We start from the raw sequence: 22,107 nt of genomic DNA, 5'->3' as shown, positions 1-22,107 counted from the left end.
CCTACCCAGTCAACTCCAGATGAAAACTTACCCTGGCCAGCACCTTGACTCTGGCCTTGCAGAGTCACCCAGCTAAGCCGTGTGTGTACCTCTGATGCACAGAAATTGTGAGGTAGTGAACAGACGTTCTTTTACGTCATTAAGTTTGTGGCAATCTGTTATATAGCAACAGCAAACTAATACAGGGAAGGAGAGAGAAAGGAAAGAAAAAGAAGGACCAATGGAAGTTGGTCTTCAATCTTAGGACAGTGAGGAAGCATCTTTCTCTCTAAACGGCACTCTGAAAGTTTCACCTTAGGCCTACTTGCCTGTATTTTTAGGTACGATCTCCACAGACGTGAGCAGAGCTACAGCTACACACGGCTGCCTCTCATACTTGAAGGATAAGCAACTTTTCCATAACAACACGCCCGAGGGGCTGGGGCTTCTTTTTTTTTTCTTTCTTCTCCCTTGGCATGAGTTGGCTGCCGAGGCTGCCAGCGACAACAATCAGCCTAATGCCATCTAATTGACCTCCCGCCTCCACGGTCTGCTCTGAGTTCTCAGGCAGGACCACTGGGGTGCTTCCCTGAAGAACCAAGGCAAAGCTGTGCACAGCCTCCACCCACGTGCCTGCCCAGAATAACTCCTCTTCTCCTGCAGCACACGGCCAAGGCATTAAAAATCCCGCTGCTCCAGTTCCCTTCCCCCAGTATTAAAACCAGAACCAGCCCTCTGCAGAGACTGAGCCTTTGATTTCTGAGACCCAATTAAAGTTCACAAGGAAGAAGCAGCCTCATGTTGCCTTTTCTTTTTTTGGAAATATTTCCAGAATAATCCACAAAAAAGCACATCATCGAGGGGGCAATAAGAGAGCCAGAAGGATGATAGGAGGGAAGAAGGGGGACAGACAGCCCCTCTATAAACCACAAGCATTTCCCCCCAGCCATGGCCAGTCTCTTCCTGGAGAAATCAAGATGAGATTGCTCTGTAGGTGATCTTATCAGGCAAAAATGAGCTGGTGCCCAGCCTCCTCCGGCACAAAACAGAGTCAAATAAACCGTCAACACGCGGGACACAAACACTGCCTTTTCAGATGATGTCAGGGTTCCATCCCCACTTGCCAGACTCGACCCCTGTTGGACTGGTCTCCACGGTAACTCATCCACCCACCCCCCTCAACCCCACCCCCCTGAGGTCAAATCTGCTCTTACCTACAACCTGGATAATCTGGGCTAGGAGGACACCGTCCGTCACATCTTGCTGGAGATCCTTAATGAGACGCTTGTGGCCTGATTTGGCTAGATAGTGATTGGCCCAGTCCGTGTAGATCTGCAAGAAAGCACACGGGCAACTTTAGGAACCCCGTCAGATCCCATCTCAGCGTTCCCAGCAGCTGCGGGGCCAGCACAGGAGCCACTGTCCCGCCAGCGAGCTGTCTGGGGCCAGCCCTCGCCATTAACATGCAGTGCATTGTGCCCGTGGGGCATTCAGCTGGCCAGAGCCGGGCTTTCACCTATTGAGAGATCTGCCGTCAAAGGCTCAGGAGAAAGCTAAAGAAAGCCTCAAAACACGCAGAGGTCTGAATGGGACAGGGGACACGGAACTAAACAGTCGGCACCAGACGGCTCTGAGAGGCTGAGGCTCTAAATGCAGGCGCGGTCTCCCCCACCCCACCGCCCGACCCGGCCCCTTCGCATCTTTTTCTCTTTATTGAGAAAACGTATGGGGAGGTTACCACCCAACGGGCAATCTTTTCATGGGCCATTTCAGGGAAAGGAGTTCTCAGGAGCCTGGGTCCCTTGTAAGGGAGCCAAGTACCAAAACACAGCACCCTTCAATTACTCTTGTGTGAGTGGAGTTATTAATGGCCTCACAATCATCTCAGATCTAATCAGCTTAATTTAAAAGCCCGGCATCATGTTCACTGTTGGGATTCTGTGAACGGCAACAACAACAAAAATCCCCCAGCAAATTCCAACACACTTAAACACAGCATTGGTGAGCACAACCCGCAAGGCAGAGGCTGGGCGGCCACGGGATCAGGAAAGCAGACCCTTCTGCGGGACACACAGACCCGCCCCTCCCAGTCACAGAGCCACGGGCACAAAGAGTGTTTTCTTCCAACAGGCCGACAAACCAGGAGGACTCTCGCCTGAAAACTTTCTCCCACGGTGACACAAGCTGAAAACAAAACTGAAAAGCTCCTCATCAGGTCTGCGTGCTAAGTTTCCTATGAGGACTTGTGAATTTGTTGGGGGAACATCAAGGTGTTTATCAGAACCTTTTCTTCTTTTCCCCCAGGAGGGAAATGAACATATGGCTGCTCATTAAGAGAAGTGTCCCCTCTCTCAGCTGGGCCATGTCAGCGGCTGCAGTTCATGCACTAACCCATTGGAGGTTTCCACTGCAATGATGCAGCCCATCATTGCACCTCCATCAGCCGGCCTGCTCTGAGATCTCGAGGGACTCACAGAGCAGTGGAAGCCCTACCCCTGCCCCAGCCCTGCCCCCTCCATCCTGCTCTTCCCAACACTCTGCTCATCAGAGGAGTCTCATACAGTGGGGTGCTGCCCTTCAAAACTCCCAAAATGTGGGTTCAAGGGCCAGTGCCTGGACTTGCAAAGCAGGACCCTTCCAGGGAGGGGCGCCTCTGACTACTCCAACTGGGACAGTGAAGGCCTCTTCTCAAGGGTGGACAAGGCGGACGTGCCCTTTCTACTTCATCAAGTGCTGGGAACAGAAAACTCCTGTCCATTACTTTCTTCCCTCAAGACTCCCAAGTTGTCAGATCAAAAATTTAATACAGCAAGATCATTTTTCAATTTCACAAACACTGAGAAATATCTAAGGAAGTGGAGTGCCATCTTGATCACTACAATGGCCAGTCTGAAAGGTCAATGATCCCTGGATGAAATTGTTAAGAGGGAGAGAGGGAAGGGGAAAAACATTAAAAAGGAAAGAGAAAGACCAGGGTTCAAGTCCCAACTCTAGAGGCTCCCCAGGGTTGGGGTTTGGGGTTGTTTTGTTCAATGATGTAGCCCAAGGACCTACAATAGCAAGAGGCACGTTAGAACTTCCCGATGGGCAGGTGTGGAGGAATGGGTGTGTGACCTTAGCTGAGCACTTTAACTCTCTGAGCCGAGGTTTTCCTATCTGCAATATGGGATCGATACTGTGTACTTGTCAGTTCTTATGAGGACTGATACAATATATTTTTTAAAAATAGTGGCTTACACAGAGTAGGAGCTGAGTAACAACTAACACGGAGCCTAATACATGCCCCACACTAGTACAAATACTTAACACATATTAACTCACTGCATCCTCATTCTGTGTGGTAGATGCCACTCCTGCGTCTATGCTTCAGAAGAGAAACCTGAAGTGCAGGGAGGTAAAGGAACTAATCCAAGGTCACCGGGAAGGGGCAAAGCCCAGGATTTGAACCCTGGCTGACTGGCTCTAGAATCCTTTAGATGCGCTCAACACTACTTCTCTGAATATGAGTATAAATTATTCAAATCACTCAGCCCCTCCGTGACACCCTCCTACTGACGAGACTCATTCCTCTATTCAGTTATGTTCACGCTGAAATAACTGTTTACATATAGATAAAAGCTCCAAGTCGATCCCTTGCTGTCACGTGACTTTTCTTAGCCAAGTCACTTGACTTTCCTGGGCCTCAGTTTATCCAGCTAATGGGTACAGCCAGGCCTACTTCAGAAGGTAGTTGTTTAGAATTCAGTGAAGTGCCACCTGGAAGCCCCTGTCCTCACCCACGTGGGGCTCGGGAAGCAGAGGCAGTGGGTGGTCATGAGGAGGCATGAGCAGACAGCTTTAAACATTAGCTGCCAGGCTGCCTAGTACATCTGTGACCTTTGGCCTGGGTGTGCTCACGAGGGAAATAATAACACCTACACATCATCAGGTGATTATGAGGGTGAAACAAGTCCATATACATAAAGAACACAGAATCCGAGACATGCTACTGCTGCTGCTGCTAAGTCACTTCAGTCGTGTCTGACACCGTGTGACCCATAGACGGCAGCCCACCAGGCTCCCCCGTCCCTGGGATTCTCCAGGCAAGAACACTGGAGTGGGTTGCCATTTCCTTCTCCAATGCATGAAAGTGAAAAGTGAAAGTGAAGTCGCTCAGTCGTGTCCGACTCTTCGCGACCCCATGGACTGCAGCCTACCAGGCTCCTCCGTCCATGGGATTTTCTAGTCAAGAGTACTGGAGTGGGGTGCCATTGCCTTCTCCAGAGACATGCTAAGTGTCCAGTAAATAAAAGGAATAACGAGAAAGGTGACTCCCAGCATTATAAAATGGGCCAGGACAAAACCAGCCACAGCCTCTACCCTGAACCTCCAGGACACAAATGAGTCAAGGACTCACTCCCCTTCTCTTCCATCACAAGGTACAATTTCAAGAGTCTGGAGCACTCTCTCTGCAATCACAAACCAGGGTAGATGGAAAAGACAAGCAGGCCAGAAACCGGCCAGGCTGGTACGGACAGTGAGGCATCCATCCTTAAGTAGGAGATATACCCCCCGGGATGTCTCAGGCCCTGGAGGGATCCTACCAGCTGAGGGTCTGAGGGACCAAGCTGCTGCTGGTAAGTCGCTTCAGTTGTGTCCGACTCTGTGCGACCCAACAGACGGCAGCCCACCAGGCTCCTCTGTCCCTGGAATTCTCCAGGCAAGAATACTGGAGTGGGCAGCCAGAGACCAAGAGAATATCCCAAAGCTTAAAGCCATCTGCCCCACAACCGCCAGCTGAGGTGAGAACAGGCCATAGGCAAGAACCCCGCTGAGTGGGAAGCAACTCAGGTACCTCTGCTTATTCCCTTCTTAGGTGATTAAGGGTATTTTAAAACAGACATACTCTCTCTAAAGCCAGCCCTCCATGTGTGTGCACAGATCAGCAGGAAACCAAGGTTAAGCAAGCTTCTCTCAGCAAGTCCAGGGGTACCTACACACACACAGTGTGGAGTCCTGGGGAGGCCACGCAGGTATCTGGTATACCAGGGAGAACTTAATTCTACAGTGGCCAGCAATGGCTCTGCTAGAGAAGTGACCGTCTCTACTCAAAGCTGTTTAAAACAAGAGCTCTTCTTCTCCTGTAGGTGAACTCCTGTAGGTGGTGAATCCACCTACACACCACTGCATGTTCCAACAGCACACCTCTAATCCTGTCACCTGCTCCAAAAATCATCAACGGCTCCCCACTGAGCTAAAGGTAGACTTTTCACACTTGCTCAAGGCAGTCTTCGCATCCACCCACTCTTCCCCAGCCAGTGTCCAACCTTGCAGGGCAGGTGGTGTGTGTGAAAGTTAAGAGCATGGGCTTGGGCACTGACCAAGCCAAGCTGGCCCTTGGCAAGTGAATTTCTGTCCACCTCTCTGTACCTCAGTTTTATCCTCCATAAAATGGGGATCATACCAAATACACAATAAGGCAGGGACTGGCCAACTGTACACAGGCCAAACCCAATGGGCCACCTGCTTCTGTAAACAAAACTCTGTGGGAACCCAGCCACATCCATCTGCCATCTGTAGCTGCTTACACACCACAATGGCACAGCTGAATAATTGTGATACAGACTTCTGGCCCACAAATCCTCAAATATTTACTGTCCGGTTCTTTACAGAAAGAAGTAGCCAGTCTGTGTCATAGGGACTGAATGGTGTAATGTGCCTACATTGAGCAAGTGCTCAGGAATAATTACAATTATTATTACCCCAGGAAAACTGGACCTCACACTTCCCCCACCTCTGAACTCCTGCCACCCCACCCACCTGAGGGCCTCCGCCGGGACCACGCAGCAGAACTCCATTCCTATGCTGGTCCTCCATGAAGTTCACTATTGATTTCCCAATTGCATCCCAAGCTGCATACAAAGCAGGGAACCTGTACACTGGCACCATCACCTCACCCCCACTCGCAGACTGGGGGCAAAGATGGTGTCCTGTCCGTCACTGGGCCCAGACGTGCCTCTCAAGAAGGGGGCACAGGAGGGGCTTGGTAAGTGGTTGTGGAGTTGAGCTGAGAAGAGAGCAAAAAGGCAGATCCTTGAGAAACTGATTACACTGGTGACTTAACGTGAGCTCTCAGCAAATACTCAAACCAGGATCTCAAGTCTCTTTACTGATTGAAAAGAGGAAGGAATAGAGAAAATAAATCACTCCATAGTGCAAGCTCACTAATCAGGACCCAAACAAGAATCATTAATTTATCTGGAGTTTCCTCTCCCTAGCTCTCAACTTTCTGAAGAAATGAGTCACAGGAAAATGCCTAGATTCATTTTAAGAAATACAGTTTTTATGGGTCATGCTAAGCACTGACACAGCTCAGGGCCCTCCCCCTCAATTACTGTTTCAGTAGCCCATGCAATAACTACCATTCTTCCTAGAAGTACCTTTGAAAAATAAGCTCACCACATCCTTAGTCATTAAGGACTTCATCAGGTTCAGAAACTCAACAGAAAATGGAACACAGTGTGTTTAAAAGATCTTAAGCAAGGGCGATAGCACGCAGGGCATCCTCTCTGAGCCTCAGGCATCCAGAATCAACTTCTCCAGAACCTCTCCTTCCCCAGGGTTCTAGAGACTTAGAACTGCTGCTGCTCCAGGTGGGCTCCCTGGAGCCCACCGATCCTTGATGGGTGACCTTTCAGTAGAAATGCGCAAGGCAAAGAACCACACAGTTTTGGGAAAGAGTAAAACCATCATCACCACATCCAACTCCAAATTATCACATCATTCCAGAGTAAAAATTCTAGAGGAACAGGCTCTAGAATTGTCTCCCACTAGTATCTGCAGGAGTCTTTCCCACTCTGACTCGTCTCACTGAGTTCACCACTCTCCCCACAGGCTCTGGCGGGAGACTTCGTCAGTGCTCCAGAAGCACTTGGTGAGGGAAAGGAGTTCTGTCAAAGCTCAAAAAGAAAAAAGGGGAAGAAAGACAATGACAGCTGAGAACGAATTCGTTTTGATTCACTTTATGAGCCTTGACAGGATTTCAAGCAGCGTGTCGTTTGTTTGCTTACAGCTCCACCTCATTTCATATCAAACAGGCTGAAATCAAAGAAGGAAAGTCTTGACAGATCAAGTGAGGTAAAGAACCCGATTATTAGTTGTAACAAGAAAACTGATAAAAATTGCACTGTTGTTAAACCAATGGGGAAGGTGCCAAGTTTCTACTGCAATTAGCTCTCCAGTGAAGGGGGGATGGCTAGCACTGGAAGGAAGAAACCTCCCCAAATTCTATACAATAACTGCACTTAAAGTCGTTACCCTAACAACTCTTAAGTCCAGACCAACATGTTGGGCTGCCTGATGGATCCAAAAGGCAGAAGATAGAATTAGCACAGCAGTTACAGGAGGAAAAGGGTGCAAATGAATCTCTCAGCAGGAAATGCCAGAGTGGAGATTCAAGATACACTAGTCATTTATTAATAGCATCTGAGGTGGTTTCCAGCCAATCAGTTGTAAAGAGAACCTATTGTCTGGACTCCATTCAAGGTCTCACTGTAGACTTCAACATCATATCGCTTTCATGACTGTGCAGTGTGTGGTTAAAATGGCTTAGTTTTGATTGTCCCGAAGCACAAAAATGACATGGCAACAATCGTACAGTGTCCACCCAGCACCTGAATACACAAAGAGTGATTATTCAATCAGTCACAGTTTTAAGAAAATCAAAATACACCATTTGTTACTAAGGGCAAAGCTAGTTACCACAGTCCCTTCTGCATCCCTAGCAGCTAGCAAGAAGCCTGGTCCTACCCCACAGGTGTGGTCACATGTCCACAGATCATTCCAACCGCCTGGTGTGAAGTGAGGGGCCTGAAGTTATTAGCTGGTGGCTTTTTCCCATGTTCCCGCTCTCCCCATCACAGTCTAAGATATCCTCTCATAAGGTAGACCCTGCCTTGATTAAAATCACTGCCTTGAAATAAACATTCAAACAGGCGAATGATGCCCCAGCCCTATACACTGGAAAAAGACAGGGAGCCCAGAGCAGCCAATCTTTTGCTCAAGGCCATAGAGGACAGCAGAGGCTGAGCCCAAACACTGGGGCTGCTGTTTTCTCAAAGGAAGAATCCGGTTTTGCTTGGTGACTTTGATTCTTACTACATACTCACCCTGGAGGGCAATGACTCTTCCATCCATATCTTTGCCATCCAGCCCGGTGGCCCATGGTGAGTCAGGGGGGCCCTCATTAACGTGGTGGTGATATGCAGGTATGCCTCATAGACACAATGAGAGCATGTATGTCAGTGGTTAACACAGCGTCTGGAGCCCAACACTGAATAAATAGTGGTTACTCATGTTCAAATGGAGAAGGGAATGGCTACCCACTCCAGTATTCTTGCCTGGGGAATCCCATGGAGAGAGAAGCCTGATGGGCTATGGTCCATGGGGTTGCAAAGAGTCAGACACGACTGAAGCAACTTAGCATGCACGCACGCATGCATTCATATTCAAATTAATGTATGTTTCAGGGGAATATGTCATTCTAAATTGCTGAGAGCTTCCTCTTTTGAAAGCCACCGTTTTTAACTATGTCACTGGGACTCTTTCCTAAGATTATCATGAATCGTGCTTTTTAAATTAATCCAACTCCATGTTTTCCTTGAGGACCCATGGATATCACTATGAATAGCATTTTGATGCATTCCAGGATGCCCTTAAGGCTGCAGAGTTACTGGACTGTCTTTAAGACCCCAGAGTCCTTTAAAATTGGGTGTAGAGTAAAAGAAGTACCATTCAAGCCAGGGCCTTAATGGGACTTTTCCACTGAGGAGAATACATCTAAGTGTGCAAGCTTTCGTGGTACCCCTCTGATGCTCTGAGGGTCAGAAGGGGAGGCCTCTTGGCTCTTAGCTGGTTTCTAGACAGTGAGACTGCTAGTAAGCTGGGCTCCCAGAGCACCAAGATGTGACCAGGGTCTGTATCTCCAACCCAAGCATGTGCCGAATGGTACTGCCAGTCCCCACGCTCAATATACATTTTGGAACCGGATTCACAGAACTTGTTTATACCAAGGAGTATGTATCCCTGTCTGGACCCAGAAGACAGCAGCAGGCTGACAAAGGCGCCCACTGCTGGTTCTCTCTGCTTCTAACAGGAGTAACCTCTGGCCACTGCTGAGTTTTCCAAATTTGCTGACATACTAAGTGCAACACTTTAACAGCACCATTTTTTTAAGGATTTTTAATAGCTCCTCTGGAATTCTGTCACCTCCACTAGCTTTGTTCGTTGTGATGCATGCTCCCTAAGGCTCACTTACTTCTCACTCCAGGATGTCTATCTGGCTCTTGAGTTATCTGGCTCTTCATGACCTTTCTTGTATAGTTCTTCTGTGTATTCTTGCTACTGCTTCTTCATCTTTTTGCTTCTCTTAGGTCCTTACTGTTTCTGTCTTTTATCGTGCCCATCCTTGCCTGAGATGTTCCCTTGATAGCTTCAATTTTCTTAAAGAGATCTCTAACCTACTTGCCTGCATAACCAGATGCACCCTGACACCAGTCCACAGGTATACACTTGTTCCAAAGGGATACACACATGTCAACACAGAGCAGGTAAGTAGAGGAGGGCAGAGCTTGCCACTAATTTGAATTTCCACCACTCCCCTCCCCCACCTCCACAACACCTTTCTTTCTGCTTTACCCCTGAATGATGTCAAGTCAACATAAGGTGCTCAGAGCCACAAGCATGCCACAGTGCATTGAGCAAACTCTGCCAGAGCAGCTGCCTATGCTAGATCTCGCTCTTGTACAAGATGCTACCTACCATCAGCCAAATTCTACAGTGAGCTGATAAAAGGAGAGCGCCTTTTAGAGTCAGACTGCTTATGTTTCAGACATGCCTCAACCACTTCCTGCAAGTTATCACGGGCAAGTTCCTTAAACTATACATCTGGGCCTTCATTTTCTCATCTGTAAAATGGATCAACTCGCTATTCAGGTTCTTGTAAGACTGCAAAGAGGACATCTAATAATGCCCAGCGCATAGCAAGGGCACACAGCATGGTGGTGCCAGTTAGTATTACCATGAGGACGATGCCATGCACTGTGAGCACTTGCCCAACAATCGACTCCTTTAGTTCCCAACTCATTGTGAGGCAGGTATCATTTCTCCCATTTTACAGATGAGAAAACAGAGGCTGAGAGGGGAAATGACTTTCCCAATTTCACACACAAGAATGCAGCCTTCGAAAGCAGAGACTCTGGCTCCTAAAGAGGCCACACAGCTCCTCAGAGACCCACGTGGGAACCGCCGGCCACAAAAGGGAGAGCATCACAGCTGCGTGGGAAAAGCAGGCAGAGAGCGCAAGGCTCATTGCACAGCAGCCACCTCAGTGTCCCTGGCTCCTGCCCCTGGGAACAGAGCTGGCCACTTGTCACTCACGCCTAATGGACCCAAGACGGGGGCTGACACTTTCCCACGTCACCAAAGCACAAAGCCAACATCATAGCAGTGTCACTATCACAAAAATAAAAAGGCCAATACAACAGGGGTTCCCACCGCTGGGCTGTATCCAGATGGGAAATGTTCAGGAGTAAACTCGCCCAGTTTCTCCAGCCTGAAGTGAGCCAGGGCTGCGGGGGAAGGGCCCACAGCCACACAATGGTGGCATTGTCTTGCGGGAACACCAACCAGTCACAGGTGGGTGTGTACAGCAACTCTGGAGGTTTTGAAACTGTGCCTCTAGAAAAATACACCAGGCTGGCGAACTTGTTGGGAGGCACTGGCGAGATCTCGGGGAGGAGCACACAGGTGCCTGCTCACCCCACACCTTAGGCTGAGTCACCTTTGATGCCTGGGATGCCCCTGGCGTGCTTGTGCCCTGTGCTTCTGGGATGAGTGCAGCTCTGCACCACTCTCGACAGGACACACAGTCCTTTCCTGTTCATTTCCCAGCTGATGGCCACCACCTGTGCACAAGGGGAGCTGGGCTGCTGTTGAGAACCTGCTGAGTGCCAGGCGTTGCGTACCTGTCATCTACAACGTCTTCCCACACCAGAGTGACAGCTGCAGGAGAACAGAAATTCTTATTTTGCTCACTGAATTTTTCCAAAACATCCAATATGGTGCCTGGCACACAGTAGGGACTCACCAAATACCTGTGGACTAAATGAATCATCCCCATTTTACAGGCCGGAAAACAGAGGCTCTAAAAGGTTAAGAAACGTACACAGGGTCACACAGCTAATAAAAGGCGACGCTCCATTTGACCCAGGCCACCTGGTCCTACGGCTATCATCTCTCACCTCAAATGTGCACCCAGATCTCCCGAGGGCCTCCCTGGAAAGTCAAACAAGGCCACATAAGGATGAAGACCTACCACCAGAGGCTTCAAAATAAACCCCCCGCTGTACTCCCTCTCACCCACTCCAACCTTAGAAGATCTGAGTAGCTTTTGACCAGGATGTCTAGCATCTCCAAGAAAGTCAAATGTCAGAGCCCACTTGAAATTTCTCTAGTATTTTCTCTCCCTTCCTGTGTTCATTAGTTACTGACTGATAAGAGATACTTTCTCTCCAAGTGCTTCCCCTTTGGCTGTGATGGGAACCAGGCCCCTCCAGGAGGGCAAGGAGGGGAGGAAGAGACGGGGCTGCCGGTAGGGGGAGCTGCTGAGCACACTCTTGCAGTGTGAACGTTCCCAAACTCAAGAGCTTTTGAGAGCAGGCTGGCAGGGTGGCCACCTGGTGACACCCTGGGTAACAATACAGACCTCCCTCCAGTCTGGTCATGAAACAACCTTCTAAACTTCAGCCTCCTTCCGGTCCTCCAAGCCTGCACAGTTCCCCTTACCTGCAGGCTGCAGGTAAGGGGATGCCGACCATTGTTGCTTGTCACCCTCTGTCCTGCCAGAATGCCTCAGTTTAGCTCCCTAAGCACAGGCTCCCCAGGATTTTGGCTCCACTGGGCCCAGTTACCTTGGAGTCCTAGGTAACTTCTGGCAGGTTGCTTAACCTCTCTGAGTCTCAGTTTCCTCTTCACAGGACTGCTGAGTGCATAAAGTGAAATGTTAGATCTAAGGGACCGCACATATTTGCACAGTATGCCAACGCTTTGTGACTTGAGCAAACCACTTTCTGAGCCTCAGTTTCCACATCTGTAATATGGGATAATTATCTACTACAAGGACTATTGTGAGGACTAAATGAAAATGTTTGCAAAGGGCTTAGCACAGTGCCTGGAATAAAGGTAGAACATTTAAATGTGAGCTTCCTCTCCTGCCTTGTCTCCATGCCCCCCACCCACAGATCCCTCTGGTACGCCACTCACACATGGGGTCTCTGCCATGTTAACCTTCGGTCCCCACCTGTGGGTTTTCTGGTCTGGTGTGTCCTTCCACACCCCTCCGTTTAGCAGGATTCTCTTTTCTGGAAACCAGCCCTGACTGCCAGGCTTCTCTCCCTCCTCTGAACTCCTAATACACCTACAATTGGATATACCTGTGTACAAGCTCCCAGCCCTGTGCCTCTGCCCACACCATCCTCTCTCCAGCAGAGCCATCTCTTCCCCACCACCTGGCAAATGCTTATTTGGTGTCTTACAAGCCCAGTCAGGTGTCAATCCCTGTAAAGCCATTCCCAACTCACTGTCTCACTCCCATCAGGAAATTCTTTGTTCCCTCTTCTCTGGCTCCAAAAGCACTCTGCACATGTCTTCATCATGGCTACTATAACCATTCACATGTCCAACAGGGTCTTCTCCAGGGTAAAGAACAAGTTTTCCACACCTCTGAAACTCTAGCACAATGCCTGACTCACTACAGGAGCTCAATAAACAAGTACTTACTGATTTACTGCAGAGTCAATGAGTGGATGGATGGAAGAGAAAGAGAGGGGTAGATTGGTGAATGTTCAGATGGACAGGCAGATGAATACAGGGGATGGATGAATGAATTTGTTCCCCTTCACTGCCTATAACATAAAGCTCCTTAAGTCAAGATGATGATTCATGTATCTTTCAGACCAGTCTTAGCACAAGGTATCGAATGGGCACTGGTAAGTGACACTTCCCTGGGAGAACTTCCAGCAACATAGTAGCAGGACCCACTTGACCATGGATATTAAAGGGAAAGTGAAGTCGCTCAGTCGTGTCCGACTCCTAGCGACCCCATGGACTGCAGCCTACCAGGCTCCTCTGTCCATGGGATTTTCCAGGCAAGAGTACTGGAGTGGGGTGCCATTGCCTTCTCTGGATATTAAAGTGCTATTTAAAAAGACACACACACCCCCACACACAATATGCTCCAGCAGCCTTGCACTAGCTCAGGAGAGTTGATTGGTTAAACTTTCAGGAAATCTGTGAGTTGGTTGTTAACCAGCCATTAGTGATAAAGGAATTATCAGAAAGAGAAATTTAAGAAAACACTCCCATTTACAGTTGCATCAAAAATAAGATACCAAAGACTGAGTTTTCACCTTTGGGCCGCACTGTTTTCTGGTTGTCCAACTTTGCATTACCAAATTAGCCTGAAATTTATTCAAAACATTCTCTGAAAGGATGAATAGGAAATGATGCGACATTCCTGATCTCCATCAGTAGATATTCCTGATCCCGATACAGTGCTGTCTTATGAGGCGATTCTGAATCCCAAGAGACCAGTTAATTCATCCATAATCACAACGACAGAATTTCAGTGACAGAAGAACCTCCAGTGATCTAACTCTAAAGTTATAGTTGAAGAAAGTTAGGATAATTTAAATTAAACCCCTTTTATGTTATCCCCAAACTTAAATATATGGCCCTGTATGGACCTAAAAATATACAGTCAAATCAGCCATGAGATCACAATAAAATATACATGAAGCAAATAAAAATGTACTCTTTTGTATGATAAAGCTGAACTTAGAAAATGGAACATCCTGAAAAAAGAAAATATCTCATCTAAAATTGTTTAATTTAAAATTCTTTTTCTAATTTTACTGAGATTTAGTTTACATCTAATGACCTGCATATATCTAAACTGTACAATTTGATGCATTCTGATCTATACAGACCCATGAAACCACCACTACAATCAAGATAACAGACATTTCCACCAACCCCAAGAACTTCCTTGCAGCTCTTTGTAATCCATCCATCCCTCCACCACCGCTGCAAGACTAACACAGATCTGCTGTATGTCATCACAGATTCACTCAGGCTTTCTGACCTGTACATAAACAGTATTATATATACTTTAAAATTAAATTATATAAACTTACAATTAAATTTTTAAAGGTGGTCAGAGTCAAAACTCATCACTTTCCATTCATCTTTCTACATTTTACTACTGTTTATGTTTAAACTGATTTACATCTATTATATCCCTGTTACAACCCACTCCAGTACTCTTGCTATCTGTATGAGGGAAATAGTATTATGCACATTTCTTGCTGGGAAATATTGAGACCAAGAAGAGAAGGCAGCGACAGAGGATGACAGGATTGGATGGCATCACCAACTCAATGGACAGGAGTTTGAGCAAACTCCAGGAGCCTGGTGTGCTGCAAAGAGTCGGACACGACTGAGCCACTGAACAACAACTTGCGAACTCAATTCAGAGATGCTGTTTGGTAGTCTGAAGTCAGCCTCGGTAGGAGGACTGATCTTGGAAAGCAGCGAGTGCTCTCTCTCAGTTGTGAGCCCACTGTTGACCACCAGTAGGCATACACAGGTAGGGGGGGATATTCGTTATTTTTCCCTCTCCCCTTTACCCCACAAGAAGGTGGAGGGTTTTTTGTTACGTAAAATAGTGGGTATGAGTGTGCAAATTTAGGTGAGTGCTAAAAAGCTTAGCATTAGAAAGAAAGAATTCAGGGGGAGAGAGACAAGAGGTTTGCAGCTGGACAGACTGGGAAGCAGAGAAGCTGCGTGGGTGGGAGGAGGGAAGAAGCCCTGGAAACGAGATCAAGGGGGCATTTAACAAAGTTGTACACGATATAAACTCTATCCTTTGAAATCTTCAATAAAAATCTATATTCTTACCAGTGCTTTCTAGGGCAAGTGGAATCCTTAGGAAGGCCTAGAGGTGCCAAGTCCTGCGTCTCAGTGGGTGACAGGACAGGAGAGAGCCACGATTAGGTGACTCATATTCAAGAGTGAAGAGCTTTGTCCACAGGGCCAAGTGGGTGGACGGCCAGCTCTCTGTATCCCTGTGCGGCACGGAACAGGGTGTTCGTGGACAGGCACTCACTCCAGGAATGCTGGCTGACGGGCCCTCTTGGCTGCCTCATCCTCTCCTGCACAACAGTCTCTTGGATTCTGGCTTTAGTCTCCCAAATATTTATGGTCCACAAGCTGCCTCGCCCCTTCCTGCTCCTCACACGGACTCCGCCACCCACCAAGGTGTCCCAACTGGCTCAGCTCACAAAGCTCCCGGTGCCCAGGCACTGGGTCCTGGCCCTGTCTCAGCCTGACCCTGGCGATCAAAACTCACCTGACTAGTGTTCCACTCCATTCCACCATTCTGAGGTCCCAGGTACGCAACTCTGCCAGGGATGGCCTAGTGAGTCACTGTTCCCAGCCAACATTTACATTCCCAATGGGGTCATCAATACTTTACTGTCAGGATATGGATACAGGGAAAGGCAATCACACTGGCAAGTTTAGGAGAGAGGTTTTCTTTAAATGTTAAAAAGATTTTTCAGGGCCAATCAGATCACTGCAGGTGAGCGGCTTATATAAACAATACATTGTTCATTAAAATTCACAACCCCCAGGACAAACTGTGTGCATTCTTGGTAATTATTTAAGGATGCTCCTTTACCCAGGAAACCTGAGGATGATAGTTGAAGGATTTCCCCCAGGTCAGGTTTCTTGAGATTCAAGAGCCAAAACACACTGATTCATCAGGGAAAAGCAGGTCCAGAAAAGACCCCATACATGGAGGTTGGGGCAGGCTCCTTTCTTGCATCAGGGGCTGCAATTGGAGACGAGGACAAAGGAAGGTGATGGGGTTCTCCTCTGGTTCCACCTAGAGAAAGGGGGCAGGGGAACAGCTGAGCGGCCCTGGAAAATAAATGGGGTACCACATCTCCTTGCTCCTTGCTCACTTCCAAGCAGGTTTATGGTTGGCACAGGAGAAAGACAACATCCACGAATTTTTTGAATTTTGTTAGTGACCAGGAAAAAATGATGTGCCATGGTTACAAGGGTGAGGCCAGATCTGAGAGCAAATCCTGGCTGCACCTCTGAATGTACCCAAATCTAGGCAAGTCACTTAAAGGCAAGCTCAGTTTCTTCATCAGTAAAACGGAGACAGTGGTACCAAGTGCTTGTGTGTGTGCGCTTAGTCGCTCAGTCATGTCCGACTTTTTGCGACCCTGTGGAATGTAGTCTGCCAGGCTCCTCTGTCCGTGAAGATTCTCCAGGCAAGAAGACTGGAGTGGGTTGCCATGCCCTCCTCCAGGGGATCTTCCCAACCCAGGGATCGAACCCAGGTCTCCTGAACTTATATTAAGAATTGATGAGAAAAATGTGCAGCCCCTCTGAGCCCATGCACACAAGTACCCAAGGAGGGATGACAATGCTTATCAAAGAAGGTCCAGGGGCTCCCAGGTGAACCTTAGAAGGTCTGGCATCCTCAAAAACTATCAGAGCGGCATCCCACTGGGCAGAGAGGCACTAGGCCTGGCAAGGACAGCACAGTGCCACTTGTGGGAAAGTTGTGTGACAAAGGCTTTAAAAATCTCTGGAGGCAGGCAGTTCCCAGCAGTGGCTGGCATTGCTCCGCCCCAGGACACGCTGCCCTGCTCAGTCTCTGTTTAGTAGGAGTCTCCTTCCTTTCTGAGCAACTCCATGGCCAAGAGACTTGGCCACAGTGGAAGTGGTCGTTGTGCCCTGGGCTCCTCTCCAGCCCAGATGTCAGAGCTCTCAGGCCTGGGGAGTCTTGGGGTTTCTGTGTTTTGTATTTCTACAATAGGCTTTCACTAGGAAGACTACCAGATACCAAGCTGGCCCCCGGGAAAGAAGGGGCCAACCTGGCCCACAGCACAAAAGAATGATTTGCACAAAGATACTATTTATTCTACAAAGTCCTAGAAGAAAGCCCCAATTGATTCGTCTCAAGAAGAAGAATAAAGTCCTAATTACAGCTCAGCCACTGCCTCCCACCTGCGGTGCTTACAGTTTAGAAAGCTCTTCTGTAGAGACAGTCTAACCTGAGCCACCCCACAATTCTGGGGAAAAGGGGAGACTGCCACATTGCTTCTCCCCACTTGACAGATGAGGAACAGGAGAGCTGAGCCGATTAAAGCTGAGCACCAGCACAGCGGCCCAGGTGTTCTCACTCAGCCCAACCATGGGGATGTAGCTCGGCAGGAACAAACACCAGGCCAGGTCGTTGGCTGGCTGGGATGGCAGGAAGTTCTAGGACAGAAGGGGAGGGAATCCTCTTCCTAAGAAAATCGGGATTCGAATTCCGTGTCTGTCCTGTCAGACTCAGCAGCAGATGGAAATCCCCATGCAACACGTGAGAAGTGTTCACTGATGCTCAGAACCACATACCACAACTTCCTCCTACCGAAATGTCTATTTTTAACATCCTACCTCAAAAGAAATCTCTTCCCTGGGGTAGTAGGCCTAGGTCCTGGAGCTGAAAAGTCACCATAAAAATAATAACCCAAAGACACTCCCATCAATCACGCTTGGCCTGGGTGTGGTTAGACCTCTAAAGCAAAAGACACAATCATGTCCATGTACCAGCAGGGCCCGGCCTCTAATAAGCCAACACGCCTGGAGGAGGGAGGCCACGGAAGGAGCTAAAAAATACCTGGAAGGCTCCATAGACAGGTCATACGGAAAATGGCCTCCAAGTTGCATCAGAAGATAGCTTCATGCAGGGAGATTTTTCCTCCATCGTTCATGCCAACTTCATTCATACCCTTGCACGTACAGGAAGGTACAGACTACTTGCTGATCTAAGCAAACATGTTGCGGACTTATACATTTTACAATCAGGCATTCCAAGGTCAGGTACACACAGTAATCACGAGACAAATAAGGAAAACACACTCCCAGAAAATAAGCCCTTACTAAACCTTATAACATAATGTTGCCTAGAAAGCTGGGTTGGGGGAGAAGACAATAAACTACACCATTGTTTGCAGACTAAAGGAAACATAGCCAAGTGACCAGTCTGATCCACCCAGAGAACCCCTCAGCCACAAGCATCAGGGTGGCCATCAGCCTGAAGGTCACATTAATGGTCTAAGGGGGAAGGAGGCAGAAAGGAAAAGAAGTACATTTTGCCTTTTCGCTGTGTTCAAGCTCCCAAACGGAGCCCCCAGGATCGGTGGAAAGTCACAGAAGGCAAGTGCCATCCGGTCTGAAACAGCCTGTCCAGGTTGCCCGACCAGGGCTGGCAGAGGTCAGCAGTGTCCCTGCCTGGGCCATTCCCACTCTCACAGAACAAGTGATCGCTTCCCAGACGGATCCTTTCTACAGGGAAGCCCCTGAGTACTCCCTTATACCTCTTCAGCCACTTAACAGAGGTCAGTCTCACTCCCGGTTTGCACCTGCTGAGACCCACAAGTGAGAACACAGGCCTAGGCCTGCCACACCTGTTAGCATCTTCGACCTTCCCCCGCCGCCCCCGCCAACCCCAACCCCGGGGCTGTTGCCTTTGGTTTAGGCAACTGTATCTTTTTCAGGACATCAACAATTTCTAGACAGATTCTTCCCATCTGCTCTAAAAATACACCACTGGGTCCTCACCCTGTGAGGACACAGGAAGTACAAGGCGACAGCAAGGTGACAGCTAGCTCAGCGAAGCCTTCTGCAGATGAAAGCGCTCCTGGTCCCAGCTGGCACAAAAAACAAACTAGAGCTGTCTCCAAACACAAGCCCAGATGCAGACAGACTTCATCACCTCCCCCAGGGCCCCTGCCGGTGGCCCTCCAGGTGGCTTACCACTCTATAATGGTCGCAGGACTCCCGACTCTGGCCCCGGGCAGGAACCCACAAGTTGATGCTTATAGGCATGGCTCGACCCACAGCCCGCAGTCCCTGCAGTCCAGGGCCTGCGCCCGCCCAGGGTGTCTAGTTCAAAGCACTGCGGAGGCGTGTGAAGCCTCGAAGGTTAATTTTAGTTGAAGTCACGCTCCTGCTGTGGTCAGATTTTCTTACACAGGCCACCTCCTGAATAGTGGCCACTTGTGTTACCCCAACGCTCTGGGCGGCCCGCTGGCCCTCAGCCCCATCCTGCGGCCATTTTCCCCGCCTCCAGTTCCCCCATGGCATGCACTTTGCCCTCCAAAGTAATCAGACTGTGTTTCTATTTTCATGACACACTCGAGGAAAAGAGATCACAGTTCCTTTTGCTGTCCCAGACACACGAACCTGGGGACTCGCTCCCCTCTCACTCAGGCCTGGCAAAGGCTGAGGGTTGAACAGACTTCACTTGAACCGGGCGGCACAAGGGAAGAAGCCTGATGCTTCAGCTTTTGCAGAGGGGTTTTGAAAACCTTTCTCTAAACCATTAGTTGTGTGGTACCCTCGGGTGTGTTTTCTTCTTCCTGACATTGTTTTTGTCAAAGAAGGCACAAGCATGCCTGCCTTTCTATCTCTTCTAAAAGGCTGATGGACAGAAATCTGCATGTTTCTACCCAGAGATCTTGCTCCTGCAAAGGAAAAGTGTGAGCCTTCATTCAAATTTGCAGAGGTTTTGAAAAGGCTACTGGGCATGTGCAGGGCCCTTGGATTCCAGATTTCAATAAGCGGAGGCTTCAGGAGGAAGGTCCCTAGAAGTTTTTCAGGCACGGCTCACTTCCTGTTAAGTCTAGCAATTGAGACCTGGGAGCTCACCAAACCTTCTGTGCTCAAATTGCCTGTTAGACTCAATCCTGACTTGCTCTTTAGATCACCTGTTTTCAGTGGGGACAGGACCATAAAAAGGCTATGGAAAAATTAAGCAAATCTAGAGTGGCCTACCAGTCTCCCAGCTGACCCCACAGCCTATAACTTTGCAGCAAAATGTTGGTGTGCGGTGTCTGAAGCAAATATTAAGGCCATGCGCAGAAACTGCTCTGTGTAGGATGCAATGAAATGTCTTTCCCCACTTGAGGGCTACCTATTACACTCCCATGGCGTCCTATGCCCCTCTCTCCGAAGACTCACTATGCTTGTATTGATTACTTCATTCATTCAAGTACTCACTGAGCACATACTCTGCAGCAAGTATCCCCTCTAGGTTGGGAGGAGGCAGCAGTAAGAATACTCTATGGGGCTTTTTTCTACGGAGGACAAGAACTGGGAGAGACACTCGACAATAAACTAATCAGCAAGTTAGTATCAGAGAACAATGCTATAAAGAATGCTATAAAGAAAACACAGAGATGAGAATTCCCTGAGAGTCCAGTGGGGAGGACTTTGTGCTTCCACTGCCAGGGGCGTGGGTTCAACCTCTGGTCTGAGAACTAAGATCCAGCAAGCCTCAAGGCACAGCCAAAAAAAGAGAAAAAATGCAACAGAGACTGAATGGTGACAGATGGAGTGACGCTATGGCAGGGAACTCAAGAATGGCCTCCCTAAGGAACGGACATTGAAATCAAGACCTAACCGCAAAACGGCAGCGATCCTGCAAAGTCTCAGGGCAGCAGTTGTCCCAGACCAGCAGTATCAGCATCACCTGGGAACCTGTCAGAAATGCAGCTTCTCAGCGCCCAGTCCAGGCCTCCTGAGTCAGAGACGCTGAGGTTGGGCCCCAATGGTCTGGACTTGAACAAGCTCTCCAGGTGATTCTCATGCAACTGCGGTCTGGGACCCACGGATCTAGAGGACGAGCATTCTAGGTGGAGAACTCTAAAAAGACAGAAATCTGTGGGTTTGCCCCTGGCTGGAATCCCCAGCCACCAGCCCAGTGCCTAGCACATAGTAGGAATTCACTATTTTTGACTTCTTGATGAGTTTTAAGCCCCAGCACCCTGGAACACCCCCCGCCCGCCCCCAAATAACAGAAAGATATGAATCACAAAAGTGTTAAATTCCTAAAACTTCAGCCAAAGTACTTAAAAAGAAATAGAGGAAGTCATTTAGAATTCCAGGTGGCCAGGGGGAAGCTTTCCGTAATGCCTGAAATGCCAGCTGCTAATATCAACTCTTCCCAATTTAATAAACCTTGGCATCACAAAGTTGGCAATTAGATTTCCTGTAAAAGGCTAAATGCGGCGGCCTTCTGCTTCCTGGATTCTAAATTTCAGTAAGAAAGGCATTAGTGTGTGGCAGCTGGGATAATCATTTAATTGATCTTTTCCATCCATGGAAGTCTCCCTTCCCTGCTTCAGCCCACTGACTTGTAAATCAATGTCACCTTCATTGTAAACATGAAAAGGCAGGAAAAAACACCCCCTCCCCAAACCAAATAGGAGTTGGTTTCCTAATGGAGAACTGAGGCTCTAAATGGGTGCTGCCGTTTCGCCCCCTCTGGCCTCCTCCTGGGCCACCCACACAGCTGCACGCAGGCCAATGGGAGCTCCAGTGACATGCAAAGCAGGAGACCAGGCACTTCCTATGGTAGGGATTCCTCAACAGAAAGGGCGTGATTCCCACTCAGTCAGACCCAGTTCAAGTCTCCAAACTGAACCATATTTCTAAAGCATCTAGAAAGGCATTTGGCATGTAGGAACAGTTCAGTAAATCACTTTTCTCCTCAATCATGCTATATGTAATTTTACTCATTCATTCAACAAATATTTATCAAAGACCCACTATAGTACTCTTGCCTGGAGAATCCCAAGGACAGAGGAATCTGTCAGGCTACACTCCATAGGGTCGGAAAGAGTCAGACATGACTGAAGTGACTTAACACATCACTTATATATATATAATGTATTATACACACACACACACACACACACACACTTACTGGGGATAGAATGACGATCAAAACAGACATTGGAACTTCTTGTCTTGAGAGAGTGACAGGCATTAATCAAATAAAGATATCAACTAAAAATAAAGAAAAAGATTCAGAGGGCACTTGTGGCAAATGCTATAAAGATGAGTGCATGGCACATGAGCCTATGATGGAAAAATCGGACCTGTCTAGAGTTTATTAAAATACAGATGCCTGGATCCCAGGTAGGCATCTAAATCAATCTCAGGACATGGGGCCGAGGCACA

General features: G+C 48.3%; 1 protein-coding gene across 10 annotated transcripts in view; it reads right to left on the bottom strand.

Moving 5' to 3' along the window:
* NAV2 (neuron navigator 2) overlaps window positions 1–22,107 on the bottom strand; it is a 796,404-nt gene that overhangs the window by 287,017 nt on the left and 487,280 nt on the right. For all 10 annotated transcript variants that reach the window (XM_027531913.1, XM_027531909.1, XM_027531911.1 and 7 more), the window contains one exon: window positions 1,194–1,311. In XM_027531913.1, coding sequence (XP_027387714.1) covers window positions 1,194–1,311 — 118 coding nt within the window. The remainder of the gene's footprint in view (window positions 1–1,193; window positions 1,312–22,107) is intronic.

The sequence above is a fragment of the Bos indicus x Bos taurus genome, chromosome 29 (genome assembly GCF_003369695.1).
Source record: "Bos indicus x Bos taurus breed Angus x Brahman F1 hybrid chromosome 29, Bos_hybrid_MaternalHap_v2.0, whole genome shotgun sequence".
NCBI lineage: Eukaryota > Metazoa > Chordata > Mammalia > Artiodactyla > Bovidae > Bos > Bos indicus x Bos taurus.
Note: the sequence above shows the minus strand (reverse complement) of the source record. Positions and strands in the feature narration are given on the sequence as shown.